Source organism: Capricornis sumatraensis, chromosome 2, assembly GCF_032405125.1.
Source record: "Capricornis sumatraensis isolate serow.1 chromosome 2, serow.2, whole genome shotgun sequence".
Taxonomy (NCBI): Eukaryota; Metazoa; Chordata; class Mammalia; order Artiodactyla; family Bovidae; genus Capricornis; species Capricornis sumatraensis.
In genome coordinates this window covers 22,090,044-22,111,937 of record NC_091070.1, presented here as the reverse complement: position 1 = coordinate 22,111,937, position 21,894 = coordinate 22,090,044, and the positions used below count along the sequence as shown (strand labels likewise).

General features: G+C 41.7%; 1 protein-coding gene across 1 annotated transcript in view; it reads right to left on the bottom strand.

The window, feature by feature from the left end:
* The window catches only part of DCAF5 (DDB1 and CUL4 associated factor 5), a 94,140-nt gene that overhangs the window by 5,739 nt on the left and 66,507 nt on the right, over positions 1 to 21,894 (bottom strand). Inside the window, exons 7-8 of the mRNA XM_068963369.1 lie at positions 21,741 to 21,807; positions 4,792 to 4,919 (exon numbers count right to left, since the gene is read on the bottom strand). Of these exons, the coding sequence (XP_068819470.1) occupies positions 4,792 to 4,919; positions 21,741 to 21,807 (195 nt within the window). The remainder of the gene's footprint in view (positions 1 to 4,791; positions 4,920 to 21,740; positions 21,808 to 21,894) is intronic.

Sequence of the window (21,894 nt, the reverse complement as noted above, 5' to 3'; positions counted from 1 at the left end):
GCACCCAACCCAGAAAGTAGTGGCTTTTTGTTCGCTATCCTCTATCAAGACAATGGCTTTGCTTCCCCAAAGTTATCCAAGAACAAATTCGCCTTCCTGTGAGCATGCTCCTGAGGCCCGCTCCCTCCATGGTTTACTTTGATCTCCCAGGAGGCAGCATCTCTCAGGAGGATCCCCAGTTTAAGAGGGGCTGAAGAAACCTTCTAGGCTAGGTCTCTTCACCAATTCCCAATTCGGATTCATTCCTCCTTCAACTCTGTCCTCTGCCCACAACTCCTCAGGTGTCCTCCCACCCCCAGCTTCACAATCTCACCCAGGGGAGTGTTAAGGCAGTGATTCTCAACCTTTGGTGTGAACATGAATTACCTGAAGAATAATTAAAATGCTGACTCCTGAGCCCCACCCTCAGAGATTCTGATTCAGTAAGTCACGGGGAGGTTACCAGGGCTCTGCACTTTTAATAAGCACTCGAGGAGTGAGAAAGTGGAGGGACCAACTTTTAAGAAACACTGAAATATATTAATAGTTAGCATAAAATAAGTTGCAAAAAATAAAGGCTTTGTCTGAAGCGATTCTCAAATTCTTTGTGAGACCCAATGTTTGGGAAACATTTAGATCTGGTCTTTAGCAACAGGCTCAAGCTATAAATGACTATCTTTGCAAACAGATGTCTCTGGGAATAAAAGTTTGGTGGCTTAGGAAAAAAACTGAAAGGTTCAACAAGCAAAGCCCTTAGGATGCTTTGGAGTCGTAGTCTATACACTGGGCTAAATCTCATTCCCGCAGTTAAAAATGGAAAATGTTACTAACCATGTTATATAATACGAAGATAAATCCTTATGTACTTCCCAGAAACTCAGAATTTAACAAAAGAACAAAACATTCATGGTGAGATGCTTGCTGGCCCAACTATCCAACAAGCCTGGGTTTTAGTCTACTACCCAGCCCCCTACATCTTCACTTCAGGAATGAAAATCATAATACTGAAAGTTGGCATTTATATGCACTCTGGAATGTATTAAGCTGAGGTAGACTTTCATTCCTGAAGCCTGGAGTAATGGAACAAAATGCTGGATCAGAAGGCAAGAGGCTTGAGTGTGGGTTCCCACACAGCTCTAGTTTTCTCAGCTCCCCATCTAAATAGTGAAATTAGACGGGTCTCACGCAACCCAAAGATTCAGAGCAAAACAAAAGATCCATCCCAGATGGCAGGCTCCAGTCCTCAAGGGACCTACAGCACAGAGCTGTGGGAGAGGCAGAACAGGTAGGAACCTGAGCCTTCTCACTCACATGGCCCAGAGCAAACGACTTCACCCTTGAAGCCTCTTTCCTCAGTTGCAGACATGAGAAGGATGAAATGATGTAACATATGCCAAAGTGCCAATAACTGTAGTGCTTCCTCCTTCATTTGGCAAACGAATACCTCAACTGGAGGTTTGAGACTCATCCTTAAACAGACTTTTGAACACCAGAGGCACTGACCATCCCAATTATGTTAGTCCTCATCCTTGAAACATCAATTTCAAACATTTGTGAAATTATCTTTTTAATATTGAAAGTCAACAACTCAGAAGTGAAGCAATGAAAGCACAGCTTTCTGTTGCATGTGAACTGTGGCTAGATATCCCTCCTCATGGGACAAGGTTCATGAGAAAAGGAGGAGGGATGTGCGGCTTTCTCTTGAAGCCCAGTGACAGTGACAAGTTTAGCTCAAGAGGCTATTGAGCAAACAGATGCAGTTCAATTCTCATTCAAAAATCATTGAAATGGAACGCAATTTCAGTAACAAGTGTTCTGACCCACACAGGTGACCGTGACATGCTTGATGTAGCATCTCTAAACCCTCTTCTCTCTCTGCACTATTATACTAAATTCAGACATCTGGCCACCTACCAAGAAAAACGACACAGACAGACTTATGTTGTCATTCAGGGGTGCTTCACACTCTCTAATCTGGATTCCAAGACTCCCTGGGCCCAGGTGTGGCCTACACCTTCCCAGCCTTACATCTGAGCCCTCCCCTTTCTGTGCTCTTCACTCTGGCCAAATGATCATTTCCTAAACAGGCCCTATGCTTTGCTGCTTGTGAGCACTGACTCATGAGCGTACTACCTGGAGTGCAATAGGTGATCAATAAATATTTATTGATTCAGTAAAATAACGAAATATCCAATCTCTCTCTTTAAAATGGCCCTCCCATCTTATTCCTTTCTTTTCTTTTGCAGACTTTTTTCTTCAAAATCTAGTTCAAGTATTCCTTGAGATAGCTCAAGTGTACTGAGATTACCCCAGATGGGGGGAAAAAAAAATCTCTGCCTCCCCACACAGCAATGTTTCTATCTCTTATGTACTTTGCATTTTTCATTACTTTTATTTCTTTTTTCTCCTACTGGGTCATCAGTTCCTATGGGGACCTGCATTACCTATCTCTGCATTCCTCACAGGGCCTATCGCAAATCACACATAGTAGGTATGGTTCACAAATACTGGGTGAATAGACAAATACTGGTCTTTGTGGAAAAAGAAAAAGCCAGCAATTGTTCATCTTTCTCTTATATTTAACTACCAAATAACCCCATTTTTTGCTAAGTGCGGGCATTCAAGAGAATATAAGATCTGTTGTGGGTGAGAAGAGCCTGGTTCTGACTCCTTTCCTTCAGGCTAGTAAGGCATCAGTAAAGGACAAGTCAAGGAGAAGGTGGACCAAACAGAGACAGCTGGAGACAGAGGCTGGCTGGATTATAGTATGGTGGAATGATGCTCTTTGAGCCATTGACTCTCTCAGAGAAAACACAAGAAAGAAAGAGATTTTTTTTTAAGTTTTTTTTTTTAAGAGGTGGACCATTTTTAAAGTCTTTATTGAATTTTTTACAGCACTGCTTCTGTTTCATATTTGAGTGTTTTGGCCACGAGGCAAGTGGGATTGTAGTTCCCTGACCAGGCATCAGACTGGCCCTCTCTGCATTGGAAGGCAAAATCTTAACCACTGGACTGCCAGGTAAATACCTGAAAGTGACTTTTATTAAAACAGAAACTGTCAGGCACAGGTAACCTGTAAGGCACTCCTACGTGTCGTTCACTTGACAGATGGGAGACAGACTCACGCTGCCCAAGGGTACTAACTGTTACTGACTTAAGGTTTCCAGTGGCTAAACATGCCTCCTGGTGGGGCAGGGCTCAGACCCCACTGGGACCTGGGAGCAATGAGTTCTACAGTTCAGTCTGAATATTTTCACAGAGAAAATACTCTCTCCCTTAAGAACTTGGCTAGTCTCCAACCTCTGACCTCTTGGGTAAGGATTCCAACTGACTAAACAACGACTGGGGAGACTTAGCACAGAAGCATCCTAGGGCGTCAGCCAAGCAGGAATCTCTCTTCTAAAGGAGATGCTCAAGCAGAATTCCCTGATAAAGAGAATGATGTCAATAGGACTATGGAGGACATGCTACTATACTAACCTGTGAGTGACACCCTAAAAGAAAAGGGAAAGCAATATGCAAGGGACAGGCCGGTTCAGTGATCACCCAAGTGAAGGACTGCTGAGATGAACAAATACAGCAGGAGCGCCAGGCCACTGCTGCCTTCCCACTAGCATAGAAAGGGCGGCTAGACATCGACAAGAACAAAGAACAGGGCCCTGTGCTAGCCTTACCACTACTAGCTATAATTAACCCCAAACAGTAAATTTATAATTTACATCTCATCCTCTGCAAAAAGAAAAAGTCAATAAAAACAATCTAAGTCTAGGTCTAGCCCTGTTTATTTATGGGTAAATAAATGTATGCAATCATGAAAGTCAGCCCTGATCAACAATAAAACCTAAATAAAGGGAGTTGGAATAACGACAAATAAAAATACTGACCCATACTCCAGCATTACATTTCTGATAGTTTCCTCTGCCTCAGACGTAAGTTGGATAGTTTTTTTAAAGAGAACAAAAGAAAATGAAAACTATCCGTTTATTACAAATCAATCTTCACATTTCCCCTGAAATCTCCCTCAAGTTTTCAATTGTTATTTTGGGGGAAAGTGAGGAGTTTTATGTTTTGCTGGGGGGAAGAGGGAGGAGATATCACCTATCCTTACTTAAAAGTCACATCATCACAGGGTCCTCAGGAATTCATCATTTGCCTTGAGCCCTCATTTTCTCAGCTGTGGAGAAGGGTTACTAGCAGTCCACTGGAATGTGAGTGATGGGCAGTGGGCCATCCTTCCATGGATACAGGCCAGGCTGGCTCTCTCATTTACAAGCTCTAAAAATATCCCTTGGCAGGGTTACGTTCATTCAGTCAATGTGCAATTGATGCAAGTGTTCATCCTCAATCACAACCACATGAAGTGGTTTTTGATATGTCCTGAGACAAGTTAGCTATGGTTCTGGAAGTCACTTGTTGTATCTGTGCCATATGAGTACAGCAATTAATGCCAAGTGCACACCCAGTAACTGAGGAGATGGTAGCTTCTTTATCTGAGATGGGGTTTGGAAAGCAGAATTCATCAGACTCCAGATCAAACACCATTGGAAATGCAGCAGCATACAGGTAGTATCTGGTTTCAAAGCCTCGTGACTAATTTTTAAGAAAACAGTTCCCTCTGAAAGGAGGTTTAAAAACCACTCTCTTGATTATATCATCAATTTTTCCATATTTTGTAATATGTCAAAATAATTGAGAATTCTGATAGACCTTTAGTATGTTTAGCTACGATGTGCTACATACATTGTTTTGTTTTTTTCCATTTATGAACTTGCAGTGATTTCTCCCAAAGGACAAAAGGGGAATGTGCCTCACCTTGATAATCTTTTCTACACCAGAAGAGCAGATCATGTAGGTGTGGGGGTTAAATCGGACCTGGTTAACAATAGACCGATGCCCTTTCAGCACCATGAAGGCTCCGTTGACCACCCTACCAATGCCACCTGGGAAGACAGAAGGAAAAAAAAATCAAATGATGAAACAGATGGAAGTAAACAGGCTCCAGTAATGGCAAACAAACAGCTCTGAACCAGAGTTGAAATTTTTTACTAACTGTATCACCAGCAGAATGCCTAATCTTACAGATAAAGTTGCTATGGAAAGAAGGAAGATGAAATATCTCTCAGCATATGTGCTCTTACCCAGAGCCTTTATTTAGCCTTTAAGCATTGCCCACACCCACCCACTGCAATTCCATTGTCAATGAAGCCACAGCCACTTAAAACACTTCTCAAGTTTTTGATCCCTAGGATAGAATCCCAGTGTTACCTTAGAAAAGGCCCGTCATAAGCAAAATGAGACTGATCTGCTTGGGAACAGTTAGGCAGCTAAGCCAGGGACATGCAAGAACCAGAAGCATATAATTACTTAAGTGTACCCAAAACATCACTGATCCAGTTGCCCTCAATTTCTATGATGAAAGTAGCAAACAAAACATATAAAAACCTCTGGGAAATAATGGAGAAAATCCTTTCTTCACTCTGACAGGGAGAACTAAGGATAAAGCAAGGAGATACGGGTCACTTTCACAATAAGCAGAGTCCAAGTATGGAAAATTACACAGGGTGGGCCTTGAAGACATCATGTATAGAGACCACTGACAGAAAGCAGTATCTTATGGACCATCCTATAGGCTTTCTTTTTCAATGATGAGAAAAGTACCAGAGGCCTAGAACTTATAACGCAGATGAAAATGTCATCATTTATGAACTTGGGATAATCTTAAAGGTTCAACTTCATTGGTAAGGGCATCACACTCCCACAGGACACATGCACCCAAGTCGTCACTTTTAAGCAGCCATCAACAGCTCAGTACACACAGGCTGACATGTGCTCCTGGTCAACTGGCAAAATGTGATATACAGACACAGACGAATGAGTGCTCATTTATTTAAGTAGGGAGAGCCTTCGCAGACCCTGCCAGGAGCACAGCATCGCTGGGGCACAAAGTGCCATTAGCACCACCTCAGTTCCACATGCTCCACCCCAGGGCCAACTTCTCTCTCAGTTCAAACATTCATGCCAAATACTTCTCATCTCACTATCTGCAGGGAAAATGGCTAGAACGATATCCCTCTTCTAGGGATAATCTGGTTCCGCAGAAGGTGTCTTCTGCTTCTGGCCTCCTGACACAACTCCTCTTTCACCTCTCCTGCCTCATGAGAGATATTCCTCTCTACTGACATGTACATAACATATCTTTTTTTTTTTTTTTTACAACAGCAAGAGGTTGGGAGACTGCACTGATTTGCTTCTGAGTGGTGTCAACTTGGCTAGCACCAGGTGCTTACTCTACTTGCCGAGTGACAAAAATGTCCTTTCCCTAAATTTTGCCCCATGTCTGACATTATTAATATCTGAATAACCCAGGATGGACAATACACTTATAGCCATTCGTATTTCAGCCCAACATCATCACATTTGCTAACAAACCATAAAAGAGGAGAAAGTAACTAGGACATAGGTGTGTTTTTATGGAGACAAAAGAGTCAGGAAAGGTTTAAGCACCCAGGTAGGCTGCCATGATGGGAACACCTAGGCATCCTGAGTGCACCAGGTTCCTAAGGTGGCGAGGGAGAAGGGGAAGGTAACCTGAGCCTAGTCAAAACAAAAAGAAACTTGAGAGAACTAAGAGGGATCCATGGGAATCTAAACCAGTTGTCTCAATACACCCCCAAAGAGTTCCTTTGGGTCTGTTTCTTTTCTATAAATGGCTGATTCAACAAGCCGCAATCTGGCTCATGGATTTCTTCTCAATCCTACGTTTCAACAGCCTACTCCTATCCATACCTCCACTGGGGTGGTCACTAGCAAAAAAACTTATGCTTGAACCTAGTACCAATATCGTTGAATCCTTCTGCTTCTAAGAAAAGGAATTTAAGTGACTCAGAGAATTTCAGTGACTTCTTCCAACTAGCTTGGCAAAGCCAGAATCTGAACCAGAGTCTCTTTGGTTTTAATGCCTAATATCCTTTCCATTGTATAAGTGGCCTTTAAGAGATGAAAAGGTTTGAATAGGGATAGAGTCGGAAGGTCATAACCAATTTCTAAATCCTTCTGGGAGTCATCATATAAGTTGGTTTTCATTTTAAGTCCTGAATTTAACAGGGGGTGGGGTGCTTCCTGGGTGGCGCTAGATGTAAACAATCCACCTGCCAATGCAGGAGACACAACAGAGGCGAGTTCGATCCCTGGGTTGGGAAAATTCCCTGGAGGAGAAAACGGCAACACGCTCACGTATTCTTGCCTGGAAAGTCCCATGGATCAGAGGAGCCTGATGGATGGGCTGTAGTCCATTGGGCTGCAAAGAGTTGGACATAACTGAGCACACGCAGAAGCGGGTAAGGAAAAGATTCTGTCCAATGGTATTCCGAGTGCAAGGTCTATATCAGCACAGGACATTTCATCCCACTGCCAACACCAAAGAGTCTATGAAGTAGAACTGGATCTCGTGCACACTGAGAACCTGGAGTGCAACGCCTGAACTAAAGCAGGCACTTGCTATAACTAAAGCCGGTAGCCACTGCTGAATGGACAGTGTTTCAGGAGAGGGCAGTTCTACAGTAAGTACCACTAAAGGAGGACTTTGGTGAGATGGAAGGTCTCGTCTTAAAGAAATAGCTACCATACGACCAGGGTAGATGACTTAGAATACAATTACACTAACTTTCAGATCTAAAGAATAATTGAAGGGTATCAGTGCTTGAAAAATTCAGACCACAAAAAATCTGTTTCTACTGCTCTTTCACATGCTGTGACCTCATTTGGTTTCTCTTCTTGGCAGTAATTTTAATACAAGATATTTTCTCCTTCCTACCCAAGAAACCTGAAAAAAAGGAGGAAGTCAATAAAGCCAAGAGACTGAAAGTGAAACAGGTACAGAAAGAATTACTGCTGCCATCTGTATAAAGTAATCCCGGCTATACACAGAATCACAGCAATGAATAGGCTTCAGAAAGGTTCGCTATAGTCCCTCTCCAGTTTTCAGGTTTCAAGTGATTGAAAACAGCTGCTACTGTACAATTTACACAGAATGAGTTTAGAGAAGAAATTTTTATCAGTTCTGGAGATGTGTATAAATCAGATAGATCCCTTGAGTCTCAAATGACTAATGCCAAGATGCCAATACCAGTAAGAACTTGGGTTCTCCTCTCCTCCATTATCTAACCAGAGCCTGCCTATCAATAGCAAAATCAAGCTGAAAAAACTTAGGCGGGGAATATTTTTGACAAGAACTACATAACCTACATAATTTCCCTTTAGGGTCATCACTCATCTGTGAGTAAGAGCCCTGGTAAGGCTCAAGCCCACCCCATGGTTACTGAGCCAAGTCACAACGTTATTGCTAGTAATGGTACCAATAAGTAAAACAGCACAGACTCAAGAATGAGACCCTTGGTCATTCTTGAGCTGCCATTTGTTTATCAAGTTCTGTACAAACCAATGGTCATTTCTCCAAACCATCTGCTCTGGCTGGCTCAGACAAACAGGCTGGTACCATTTTGTAGGTTTCTTTTTAAGTTGAGGTCAAAAGTTTCCATACATCCATCTTTCCTTTGTTTCAGACGGGATACTAGGGAGGTGGCGAATGTTCTATCTTATCTGTTCTACTTCTCTATTCTACTGCCAAGACCTCAGAAAAGAACATGAGTGAGAGGGCCATCTCATAAGACTCCAGCATTAGTGGTTCACTCACTATCTTGGGATTCTAGGAAACACAAGGCACTTAGAAAAAACACCTTGTTCAGAACCCTGATAAAGACCTTTCTAAAATGCCATGGCCAAATGTTCCCACAGAGAAGACAAAGGACTAAGCCTACATGTGCTCACTGCCCTCTTTTCTTTTTTTTTTTTTTTTTGCCCTCTTTTCTTAACTATGCTCTTTTCAAAAGATTCAGCCAGAGATTTGTCCCCTCAAGCCTCTCAAGAGGGTCAGGACACCACTCCCACTTCTTGCCAACTTCAATTACTTCTGTTTCTTGTCAATTTCATTCATTTTCAACAAAGTCCTCCAAGAATGAGGATGTTTTCAACTCAGAAGCTAAAAGCACCCTGGTCAGGATTTCTAGATGCTTTGGTTCAAGCTTATCCACTGTGCTAGGGCATGATCCTCAACAGCACTTGGGACTGACTACAGAACAGGACACTGAAATATTTTGTTCTGAAATAAACTCCGAATCAAAGTGGGTAAAACGGCAGTATTAATTTTCTTGTTACAGTCTTTGGATTTTCCACTCCTTCCTCAGTTCAGTCACTCAGTCATGTCCGACTCTTTGCGACCCCATGAATAGCAGCACGCCAGGCCTCCCTGTCCATCACCAACTCCCGGAGTTCACTCAGACTCACGTCCATCAAGTCCGTGATGCCATCCAGCCATCTCATCCTCAGTCGTCCCCTTCTCCTCCTGCCCCCAATCCCGCCCAGCATCAGAGTCTTTTCCACTGAATCAACTCTTCGCATGAGGGGGCCAAAGTACTGGAGCTTCAGCTTCAGCATCATTCCTCCCAAAGAAATCCCAGGGTTGATCTCCTTCAGAATGGACTGGTTGGATCTCCTTGCAGTCCAAGGGACTCTCAAGTCTTCTCCAACACCACAGTTCAAAAGCATCAATTCTTTGGCGCTCAGCCTTCTTCACAGTCCAACTCTCACATCCATACATGACCAGAGGAAAAACCATAGCCTTGACTAGATGACCTCAGTCGGCAAAGTAATGTCTCTGCTTTTGAATATACTATCTAGGTTGGTCAGCACTTTTCTTCCAAGGAGTAAGCGTCTTTTAATTTCATGGCTGCAGTCACCATCTGCAGTGATTTGGGAGTCCAAAAAAATAAAGTCTGACGCTATTTCCACTGTTTCCCCATCTATTTCCCATGAAGTGATGGGACTGGATGCCATGAGCTTCGTTTTCTGAATGTTGAGCTTTAAGCCAACTTTTTCACTCTCCTCTTTCACTTTCATCAAGAGGCTTTTTAGCTCCTCTTCACTTTCTGCCATAAGGGTGGTGTCATCTGCATATCTGAGGTTATTGATATTTCTCCCGGCAATCTTGATTCCAGCTTGTGTTTCTTCCAGTCCAGCGTTTCTCATGATAGACTCTGCATATGAGTTAAATAAGCAGGGTGACAATATACAGCCTTGACGTACTCCTTTTCCTATTTGGAACCATTCTGTTGTTCCATGTCCAGTTCTAACTGTTGCTTCCTGACCTGCATACAGATTTCTCAAGAGGCAGGTTAGGTGGTCTGGTATTCCCATCTCTTTCAGAATTTTCCACTCCTTCCTAATAGTCCATTAATTAATGGGTAGGACAAACACCTTTGCGAGAATGGGAAGGAGAAACAATGGACAACACAGAGATTAAGGAGGGGGAGTCTGAAAGCAAGAGTGAGGAACCAGGAACAGGGACTAGATGACTGGAAGGGTCTGTTGGAAGATAAGAAATTAGGACAGCAGGAGATAGATTTGTGTTTAAAAAAAAATAGAGCACTGGGTTCTCATGAAGAGGGTAAACATCCTTGACCTTCCAAGATTTATATGTTGACATGTCCAAGGATAATAAGAGCTGGACATTTAAGGACTTAACAAATGATTGTTAAATTGGAATTAGTGGAGAACACTGTTAAGAGTGGTGCTTCCCAGGTGGCTCAGTAGTTAATAGAGTCCGCCTGCCAATCCAGGAGACACAGGTGATGCAGGTTCAATCCCCGGGTTGGGAAGATTCCCTGGAGTAGGAAATAGCAAGCTATTCCAGTATTTTTACCTGGAAAATTCCATGGACAGAGAAGCATGCCTGGCAGGCTACATTCCAGAGGGATCACAAAGAATTGGACATGACTTAGGACTCACGTGTGTACTGTTAAGAGTGGTATTTTAAAAAACTTAATACTCAAGTTAAAAAAACAGATTATGGTACAGGAGATGCTTTCAGCATTTCATGGGAGAACTTCATCTGGTAGCTCTAGATTAGGGTAGGAAACAAAAGGCTGCAGAACACACTGATGGGGCAAGGTGGTAAGCAAGGGCGTAAACGAGTGGCACCATTTCATAGAGAAAGAAGTTGAAATTATCTCAATGACGCAACTGACCTCAAGACTCTGTAATCGCCTAGTCCCCCCCGAAGCAGGAAGACTTGGGCTCAGTGTTCTTCACCAAAGAATCCAACGGTCAATTCAGCTTTCACCCTACTCGCCTCATTACTGGCAAGACTCAGCCGAGCTGCCTCCTCGTGTGATGTTTTCCTCCACCGTCTTCCTAGGCTTCACCCTCTTATGGGTTTCCTGCTACTTCATTGGTCACTCCTTTTTTTTTTCCTTCTAAATTTTTTACTGAAGGATAATTGCTTTACAGAATTTTGTTGTTTCCTGTCAAACCTCAACATGATGGTCACTCCTTCTTGATTTCCTTTTTGGCTCTTCTCCCTGGCTTCTTGACATTAGACTGCCTTAGGATTCAGTCTTTGGTCCCCTTCTCTTTAACTAGTTATACTCACTTCACCCACTGCTGACCTCATACAGTCTGTGGCTTCAGATACTGCCAATGTCGTACCAAACCTTCAGACACCACCTACGTGCCAATACCAAAACTCAAAATGTTACCTCTAGTCCAGGTCTTCCTTGCACTCCACACTTCTATATCCAAACTGTTTACTCAGCATCTTTAGAGACATCTCAGACTCTACCTGCTCACCTTTTCTCCCAATCTAATGTATCAGAAATTCTGATGGCTCTACTTTCAAAACCTATCTAGACTCCAACCCCTATTACCTTGGTTCAAACCACCATCACTTACTAACCTGTATTATGAGAATCCTACTGGTTCTCCTCATTTCTATCGCTGGAAGTCCCACTCCCAACATTTACCCTCAAAACTCAGTAACCAGAGTGATGCTGTTAAAACAAGTCAGATGAAGTCACTCTTCTGTTCAAAATTCTCCAATGGTTCCCACTTCACTTATAGGAAGAGCCTACATGACTGGACACCCCTACATCCCACTTACTTCTATGACTAAGCCCTCTTCTTCTCCCCTTCTCATTCCGCTTCAGCACATTGATTTCCGTGCCATTTTTCAAACATAACAGGCACACTGTCACTTCAAAACCTTCATGCTGGTTCTACTTGAAATTCTCTTACCCTGGATTTCTGCAATGCTCCCGCACCATCATGAGGTTTTATTCAGATGTGACCTTTTCAATGAGGACTATATTGAATATCCTATTTAAAATGACATTGCCCTGATTCCCTTCCCCATACTACTTCCTATCTCCCTCATTCTCTTCTAATTTTTCCTTTTCCAAAGCACTTCTAACCTTTTATACACGATATAATTTATTGTAGCTATTGTTCACTGTCTGTTTCCCCCACTAGGATGTAAGCTCCATCTTAGCAAGGCTCTTTTGTTCTTCTGCTGTACCCTAAGTTTCTAAAACGGTGCCTATCTAGCACATGATAAGTATTCAACAAGTGTTTGATGAATGAATGAAAAGGCATGTGCATTAGACTTCGGAATATAAGAATGTAGGAAAAGAACCTAATCTCCACTAGTGGGCTTCAACATCCAACATGTGGATTATCCAAGTGTCTCTTTCCATCTTCCTGATGTCAATTTTGGATGTTTCTTCTATAACATTTTTGACTACAGTAGGAGCAGAGAAATAAAGAAGCTAAGATTCTACCTACCTTCATGGTCCTTTGAAACACTAATTCCATAAAAACTTGACTTGATTCCCCAAATCTGTTCAAGCTCTCCTTAAATATCTTTTTTATAGGCCTTGGAACCCATTTTAAAATTTAGTATGTGCGCACACGTGTGCGCACACCCCCCTCCCCCCCACACACACACCCTTTTCTCATCTCTCTTGGACTAGAAGTTCTTGGAGGGCAAGAAAGCATTTATCTTTCAATCACCCATAGGATTTGCATAACATTTTATCTAAGGGTACTCAGTAAGTGAACAAATTAAATTCTCTGGAACAAGGCTTGAAGGAGAAGGCTAAAGCTATTATCTACTAAAATGAGGTCTGGTAAGTACCTGTTCAAGCAGTTAATCTATTTCATTCTTGACTCTACCAGCAGAAATTAAGAAGGGCTGTGAGGGGCAAGAGACCACTACTTTTCCTCACTATATCTAAAGAGTTGTCCTAACAATCTCTTAGTAATTCCAAAAGGTCTGCCTGTACATTCCCAGGGCTCCAAGTTTCCAACCATAAAGAGAAATACAATCAGGGTACTGACAATACAGAGAGCAGTGGCTGCTTCCTGGGGATCATGTAACCACTTAAGGGCTAACAAAAGCCAGATGGGGACAGTCAGTGCTGTCAGTAAAGCTCAAAGAGCCCCACAGACAGCAACACTTAATTGTACAAAAAAGTCAATTACACTAAATTCTTCTTTCATCATCTGTATTTCACATGTGTTTGCAACCAAGTACTTGTGAACAATTAAAACCAGTTGTTCCTCCAGTTACTTGGGAGGAAAAAGCAGATGCCCAGGTCTGACTTCCTGAGAGTGAATGCGTCTATGAGAGTAATGGGAGGGGAGACGGAGTATGCACACACACGCAGGCTCATGGAGATGCACCAACAGCTGTTTCCAGCCTCTTTCCTCCGCCTGCTGGCAGTGGGGGTGGCTGCAGTGAAGAGCTGTACGCTTCCCCCTCCATTCAAGGAAAAATCTGTCATAGGACTCCCCCTCTTAAACTACCAGTGAGTCAAGAGCAGCCTTCGTGCAAGAAAAATGTAACTGACCATTCAGGAGGGTACCAGATAAGGTCCATGTCTTGGTCTCTAAGGAATTTTTCAGAGGAAAGTTAAAAAGGAGAAAGCTTTTAAAATGAGAAATAGCAACATTTATTTATTATAAATAGAAACTCAGTAGCTACTAAGTACACTTAAAATACCCCTAAGAAACTAGGTATTATTATTACTGTTGTTATTGTTTACATTGTTAATATTCTTATCTTACAGATGAAGAAAGTTTTATTAAACAATTTTCCCAAAGACTCCAACTAGAAGATGAATGTGTATCAGAAATTTTAAGCCCAGGCCTACCAACTCTATTACACTGTGTTTCTTTCCATGAATAGTACGGTCTTAGTGTAGAGGCATATCTGAGGCGAAGCAACTCAATCAGTGAAAACCCTAAAGCCATTTCCAGCAAGAATTAGGAAAAAGGAAAAAAAAAAAAAAAGAATTAGGAAAAAGGGAAAGAGAAGGCCATGTGGATATTTTCCAGAGACGCCCACCTCAACCACATGGTATCAAACCCTCCATTACTTCTATTATCTGTTACTAGGGGGCAAACACTTTGGAAACTATGGATCTATGAGCACTCATCTTATCCAGAGCAGTAACAATGTCTTCCATCTGAACACATCTAGTTTTCAGAAAGCCTTCAAGACTGTTAAATCATTCCATGATATGAGATGGTAGGGTGAGAGGGGGGTGGTAGCAATTTTACAAAAGAAACTGAGGCCCAAAATTGCTGTTACAAAACCTGCCTAAAATCACTCAATCAGTTATTGGAAGTACTGGACTTGAATCCAGGTATGATTTTAGGCCTAATGCTCCTTCCTATACACGATGCTGACTCTATACATAACTGTCAGTCTGTTTATCTTCATAACTGTCACATAAAAACAGATGCTCTTCCTACGTACTTCAGAGGTGTAAAACATATTCTGATGGGTTTTTTTTTTCTTTGCCACAGTGAAATTCCCAGTTCTATTCCTTCCTCTGATTTTTAAACAGGTTTTTAGAAATGAGTTGTTATTTGAAATCAATTGAAAAAAATTGAGCCTAATTTTCCAGATAGGAAGTTTTACCCTGAGTATTAGGTCTTACATCTTGAAATTATTTCCTCAACCTACTAGGAAGCCCTATGTGAATTACTTACCCAACTGGCTAATTCTGTTTATATAATAATACTAAGTTTTGTTTATATAATAAATTTCATCTCTTTGGCATTTGTGTAGCAAAAACATTTCCCCAGTGATTGTCAGTCTTTCTGAACAGAAGCGTGGAGAAGAAAAAGATGCCCCTGCTCTTGGCTCACACTTAGCACCGCTCTCCGCCTAGTTCTCAGCATCTGGCATGCACCGAGAAGCACACGGCTGGCATTCAATAAAAAATGTCGACTGCGTGTCATCTGATTATGCCATTAAGGCATATAACAGCAAGCCAACTTCCCCACATAGCCTGCCTCAGTGTCTTACTCTGAAATGGCATGAACAGAGACAGCAACTCAGCCTCATTCCAGATCTGTTAAGTCAAAGAGGCAGTAGATTAGATTAGGAATTTCCTGACAGACTTTCCATCATCTAAGCATTCAAAGCTAAAACTCAAGGCCACTTCAAGCCCTTATATGTTATGTCTGGCTCACTGAACCTTGCTAAATGTTTTTTAGAACTACAAATGGCCAACAGTTAAAAATAGAGAAATTACACAGAAGAAATTTCTAATCACTGGAGTTGCTCTGGGGCAACAAAGCAGGCTATCAGGGTGGGCAACCTAGCAGAGGGCTTCAGTTAAAATTCCTCCATAAAAGTGTACTTGAATACACGTTAAGTTATAACTCAAAAGAATTATTGTGGGGATGGGTACGTGAGCAGAAAATTCCACAGACCACTGATCTAGGCTAAGTAAACCCCAGCATGTAAATGCCTCTGCTGGTATATCATGTTTTCATTTTTATTCATTTAATAATATTTTACTTCTATTGTGATTTTTCTTTGACAAACATTTATTCACTAATTTTTAAATTTCTTTTCATCAGGGAATAAAAAAAGAATACCGAAAATAGCATAAAAAGTATAAGTTAGGGCTTCCCTGGTGGCTCAGTGGTAAAGAATCCACCTGCCAGTGCAGGAGACACAGGTTTGATCCCTGGTCTGGGAAGATCCCACACGTCACTGGGCAACTGAGCTCATGTGCCACAACTACTGAGCCCGTGCTCTAGAGCCAGGAGTTGCAGCTACTGAGGCCCCTGTGCCTAGGGCCCCATGCTCTGCAGTGAGAGAAGCCACTATAATGAGAAGCCCTTGCACCACAGCTGGAGAGTAGGCCCCCTCCCCGGCTGGCTGCAAATAGAGAAAAGCCCACACAGCAACCAAGACCCAGCACAGCTGAAAGTAAATAAGGAAAATCGTAAGTCAAATGAAAGTTTAAAAAGTATAGCTTAATGAAATTTCGTAAGACGAACACCTATATAACCAACACCCAGGTTAAGAAATGGAATTTTTCTTGGCCTTTCAGAGGCCTCTGTGCCTCATTCCTATTACAACCTCTTCCTTTCCCCAAAGAGATCATCATTATCCTGGGACTTCCTGGGTGGTCTAGTAGTTAGGAATCCACCTGCCAATGCAGGGGACACGGGTTTGATCCCATATGCCGCAGAGCAACTAAGTCGGGGCGCCGTGACCACTGACGCCTACACGGCCTAGAGCTCAGGCTCCACAGCAAGAGAAGTCATCACGATAAAAAGCCTGCACACCTCAATGAAGAGTAGCTCCCGCCTACCATAACTAGAAAAAGCCCACACTCAGCAAAGACCCAGGGCAGCCAAACAAACAAAAACCCCACAAATACAACATTACCTTGACTTCTGTATTAATCACTTTCTTGCTTTTCAAAACAATTTTTATTCATTTCAGTATACATTCCTAAATCCTTTTCATTTGGGGTGGGGGGAGGGGGGTGGTGGGCACGCCACACAGCTTGTCGGATCTTAGTTCCTCAACCAAGGATCAAACCCGGGCCTTAGTTCCTAAACCACTGAACCGCCACTGAATTCCTCCAGGGAATTCCCTCCTAAATAGTTTTGCTTTGGTTAATGTATCTTTTGGAATTTTTTTATACAACAGGTTACTCCCTGTCCATCCTTTCTTTTATCATCAGAATGTATCTGTTGAAGAACATAAGATCATTTCACCTATAGTTTCTGACAGTCTGGGTTTTGTGGATTGTATCCTCACGATGTAGTAGTGAGACAACACACCCCTCTGTCCTCTGTGCTACCTGCAAATCAAAGCTAGAGCCTGAGGTCTGATCAGATTCAGGGTGGTTGTACTTTGCAAGACTCTAGGCACCACCATGTTTCCCATCAGCATGCTCATAATGTCTAGCTGCCTTTCTTTTTGTAATGCAAATAACCAGTCGATGCTCAAGGTCTAGATGCATTAATTCATGAAGGCTGCTAAGTAATTATATTAAAACTCTATAATTTCTTTTTTTAAAATGCCTTTTATTTTACCTATATTTTTGAAAGATATTTTCCTCGTGTAAGAATTCAAGGTTGGCAGGTTTTAATTCTTTAAGCACTTAAGAGATATCCTATTACAGTCTGGCTCCCATCGTTTGATCATCAATCTTACTGCTGTTTATTTACAGGTAATTTGTCCATTTTCTCAGGCTGCTTTTAGGCTTTTTCTCATTATCTTTTGCTTTCAGTAGTTTATGATGTGCCTAGGTGTGTTGTATTTACTCTGCTTGTTTGAATCTGTATAGTTGTATTTACTTTGGAGTTTTTGAAACTGAAAATTGGCATATTTCATTTGTTCTGAAAACTTTCAGCTATATATTTCTTTATATATTTCTATATTTCTTCATGTATCACTTCTGCTTCACTTTCTCTTATCCTTCTGGGATTTCGATTTCATATGGATATGGCAGATCATCCATGTCCCTCTTGTCTCTTACACTCTGGTTTAGCTCTTCCCATTCTCTATTCTCATTGTCCTTCAGTTCGAATGTCTTCTATTGACCTGTCTTTGATTCACCAAACCTTTCTTTTCACAATTAAACCCAGCCAAAAAATTCTTAGTATTAGACATATTTTTCAGCTTTAGAATGTCTACATTTTTTTCTAAGTAGATTCCAATTCTCTGTTGAAATTCTCCAACTTTTTATCCATTTTGTCCATCTTTTCTATTTTCTTTATCACATTTACAATATTTAAAGCTCCTGATTATTTGACTTCAGTATCTAGATAATATTGTGGATTGGCTTCTTTTGATCCCTGACCACATTTTCCTGTTTCATAACTTTTTTACTGCATACTGGACATTGAGGATAAAGAACCACAGTGACTGTTACGGACTGAACTGTGTCTCTCGCAAATTCGTATCTCAATGCCCCAACCCCGCAAGGTGACTATTTGGAGACAGAGGCTTTAAGGAGATAATTAACGTTAAACAAATTATAAGGGTAGGACTCTAATCCAATAAGACTGATGTTCTCATAAGAGGAGGAAGGGACATCCGCAATGAGACATTAGCAAGAAAAGGCCATGTGAGAGCACAAAGAGAGGACAGTCATCAGCAAGCCCAGGAGAGAGGTCTCGGGAGAAATCAAACTTGCCAGAACCTTGATCTTGGACATCCAGAACTGTGAGAAAATACATTTCTGATGTTTAAATAACCCAGTCTGTGGGATTTTGTTATGGCAGCTGTAGCAGACTGATACAGAGATGAAAGTCATTTCCTCCATCTAGCATTTACCCATTCTACTTCTTTCTTCAGGAAGGTAAGGGGCTGATCACCCTCAATCCAATCAGGAGGGACCAGGTCAGGGTTGGATTGCTTCTTTAGTCAGACTAAGTCTACTTCTGGTTTCAAACCTCTCAAAGGCAAGACCTGGAGACTGCAGGTTGCAGGTCTCTTCCACTAATGGGGGCTTGTGTCCTACACGCCAGGAGACTGCAAGAGACTGCACTTTGCCTTTCTGGTCCAGCTCCGTCCTCGAGTGTGGCCTCTTAGGCTTCTGATGGAGAGCCTGGGAAACCTCTGTTCTCAGCTTCTGTCCTTTGGAGGTTTTAAGCTTATCTCTGTGTCATCCTCTTCCAAGAAGGTTCAAAATGCCCTGGGAGCAGCCGCCTCCCACTAGGGGACTCTGTCTCCTAAGCACTGTATACCACAGGCATTTCATTCTGCTTTCCAGTCTAGTCCCCTCCCCTCAGTGCAACCCCAGCACCCAGCAAATGTCCTACAGAGAAGGCTGGTCATGTGCTTGGGGTTCCTCTGAATCTAATATATCCTATCAACTCATGTGGCTGTTGAAAACCCCTGGTAGAGGCTGTCCATGGCAGCTCCATCGACAACCTGGGCACAGATGCCATCGGGACAGAGCATGGCCAGACCTTCTGCTCAGTTGGGAAGGTTCTTCGTTCTTCAGAACTTTAGTTCTTCTCACACACTATCACCACAGCTCTCTGACATCTTTAAAAAGGTGGCTTTTGTAATTTGAGTTTTGTACTTATTGCAATGGGAACTTACTGCACCCTATGTGGAATCTGCTGCTGCTGCTAAGTCGCTTTAGTCGTGTCAGACTCTGTGTGCGACCCCATAGACGGCAGCCCACCAGGCTCCCCCGTCCCTGGGATTCTCCAGGCAAGAACACTGGAGTGGGTTGCCATTTCCTTCTCCACTGCATGAAAATAAAAAGTGAAAGTGAAGTTGCTCAGTTGTGTCCGACTCTTAGTGATCCCATGGACTGCAGCTTAGCTCCTCTGTCCATGGGATTTTCCAGACAAGAGTACTGGAGTGGGGTGCCATGAAGTCTAACTATTTTTCAATAGAAATTTTACATCATTCCTTTTTCCTCTTTAAAATAACATTCTACTTTACTTACTTTCCCCCAAATTTCAACACAATATATTTTTATAAAAATTCTATCAGATTCACCAACAAAACTATAAATACAAATTCAAATTTTTTTTATTTGCTGTGACCATAAGGCTCTAAGTGTTAACATTTTGGTACTGTATAGGATTAGAGTTACCATTACAATTATAACTCAGTCGCTCAGTTGTGTCTGACTCTTTTGTGACCCCGTGGACTGTAGCCCGCCAGGCTCCTCTGCCCATGGGACTTTCCAGGCAAGAATATTGGAATGGGTTGCCATTTCCTTCTCCAAGGAACTATAATTCTTACTGGAACACAACTGATCCAAACAGATATACTTTTAATGTTTTATAAAAACAAATTACTATAAAAAGAAGCAATTTATTGCATTAGAAGATAAAGGAGAAGGGAGGGGGCAGGTTGGGCTATAGCCCTATGATTAAAGAATCTGTCTGCTTTTTTTTTTTTTTTCACCTTAAGAGATTTTTATACCTTAGGGGCAATACACCATGCCAAGGTTCAAGTGGTCAGATATTTCTGGAATATTTCTGATTTTCTGGTATTTTTTGTTTGTCTGTTTGTTTGCTTCCTTTTCTGTAAAGTGGTAGATGGACAATAGGGAAAGGGGAGGTGGGAATAGACAATACATATGGAATTTAAGAATCTAGAAATGGATTCCTTTAAACTAACTGTGCCTGTACAATCCTTGGAAGGTGCAGGCACCCATTTCCCAGTTTCCGTACTGGAGTCCTAAATCAGTTCTGAGGGTCCCTGCCAACTCAGAGATCGCATAATCATCTACATATAAAGGCAGCCTAACAGTGGCCCATAGCCTAAGCCAGTACAGAAATCATCAGGAGAAAAAAATCTACAATACTACTGCTAATTCTTCCCCCTTCTCTCAATACAAACATGAAAAAGATTCCAGAGAACAGTCCTGGGAGAGGGAAATTATCCACCTTCCATTTAAAAAGTCAAATAGACTTAATGAAAAGTTTTCAAATCATGTACAATAATAATTAAGATACAATTAAGCCCCAAGTTTATTTCTCAGCTAATCAATCTAGGACTTATGGGGGTGGGAGACTTAATACAGTACTAATTCTAGAGATAGAACATCATTTTTTGTTCAGATAGACTGTTGCTGTCCCATCTGGTTGTACATCAAAGGTAAGATGCTTCATTCATACTTTCCAAATTCCAGAAGGGGAAAAAGGCCTTTTGTAACTTGTTTAGTAACCAGAGCATAGCAATAGGATAGCTTTTCCAAAAGTAAGCCTCATCAAATTCTGAAAGGCAGATGTTTGGTAACAATATTGTTAATTCAGCAATAGGCAAGCCAACAACTTTCCTCAACTCTAAGCCCTAGACACATTTTGTGTAATATTATCAGCACAGTCTTCTATTAATCCTTTCCTACCACTTTCCAGTTTGATGTCATGTATCACCTGGAGCAGATGGCTGTATTGAACTGTCCTGAGAATAAAAAATAGGCATTTTTCTACCAGTAGGAAGCCACCAGTGAGATACTCATCTGAGCACGTGAGGACACTGGTATCAAGAATGATCCCTCCTGCCTGGAAGCTCAGATGGCCTAGATCCAAACTTACAGAAAGTTTTTTCAGAATATATCTAGAGCAAATGCGGAAACATTTCTTCCTAATTTCTCTCATGTATGGGATCAGCCAAACTCCAGGGAGTACATCTGTCCATTAATAAAGAAACTTTCCCTTTAGTAAACATTACCAGGGAGGCCAAAGGAAGGGCAGAGGCCCTAACAACTGTTTGTAGAATAATAAGCGGAGCAGGAATGTGTGCATCGATAAAGGAAAAGCAAGGTAAAAAATATTCCAAGTGTGAAACAGGAGAGAGGAAAATGAAGAGGAGGCGCTCTAAGAAGTCTAAAGAAAAGTTCTTAGGAGAAAAAAATCTGAGCGTGATTATGCCAGATAAGGGTATGCATGAAGGTTATAGCTAAATCTGGCTTCTAATTTTTATTTTAAAGTTTACTTTGGTCACTCTCCAGTAAATTTGTTATATTAAAGGGGAAATATCTTCCTCTGTTTCTACAGATCTGCCCTTTCAGGGCACAGCATGCAGAAGGTCAATAGCACCAACATTAGCAGCAGGTTCATTCTAAGGATATGCTCACCTGCTTCTGGATCTGCAGGAATTCTCCACATGTACAGGTTGAAGTCATCAGAGCCTGAAAGGATATACTGTTGAAACAAAAAAATTTGTATTTATCACTTATGTACTGATTGATAATATATGTATCTACTTATCTATACAGGAAAAGGTTTTTT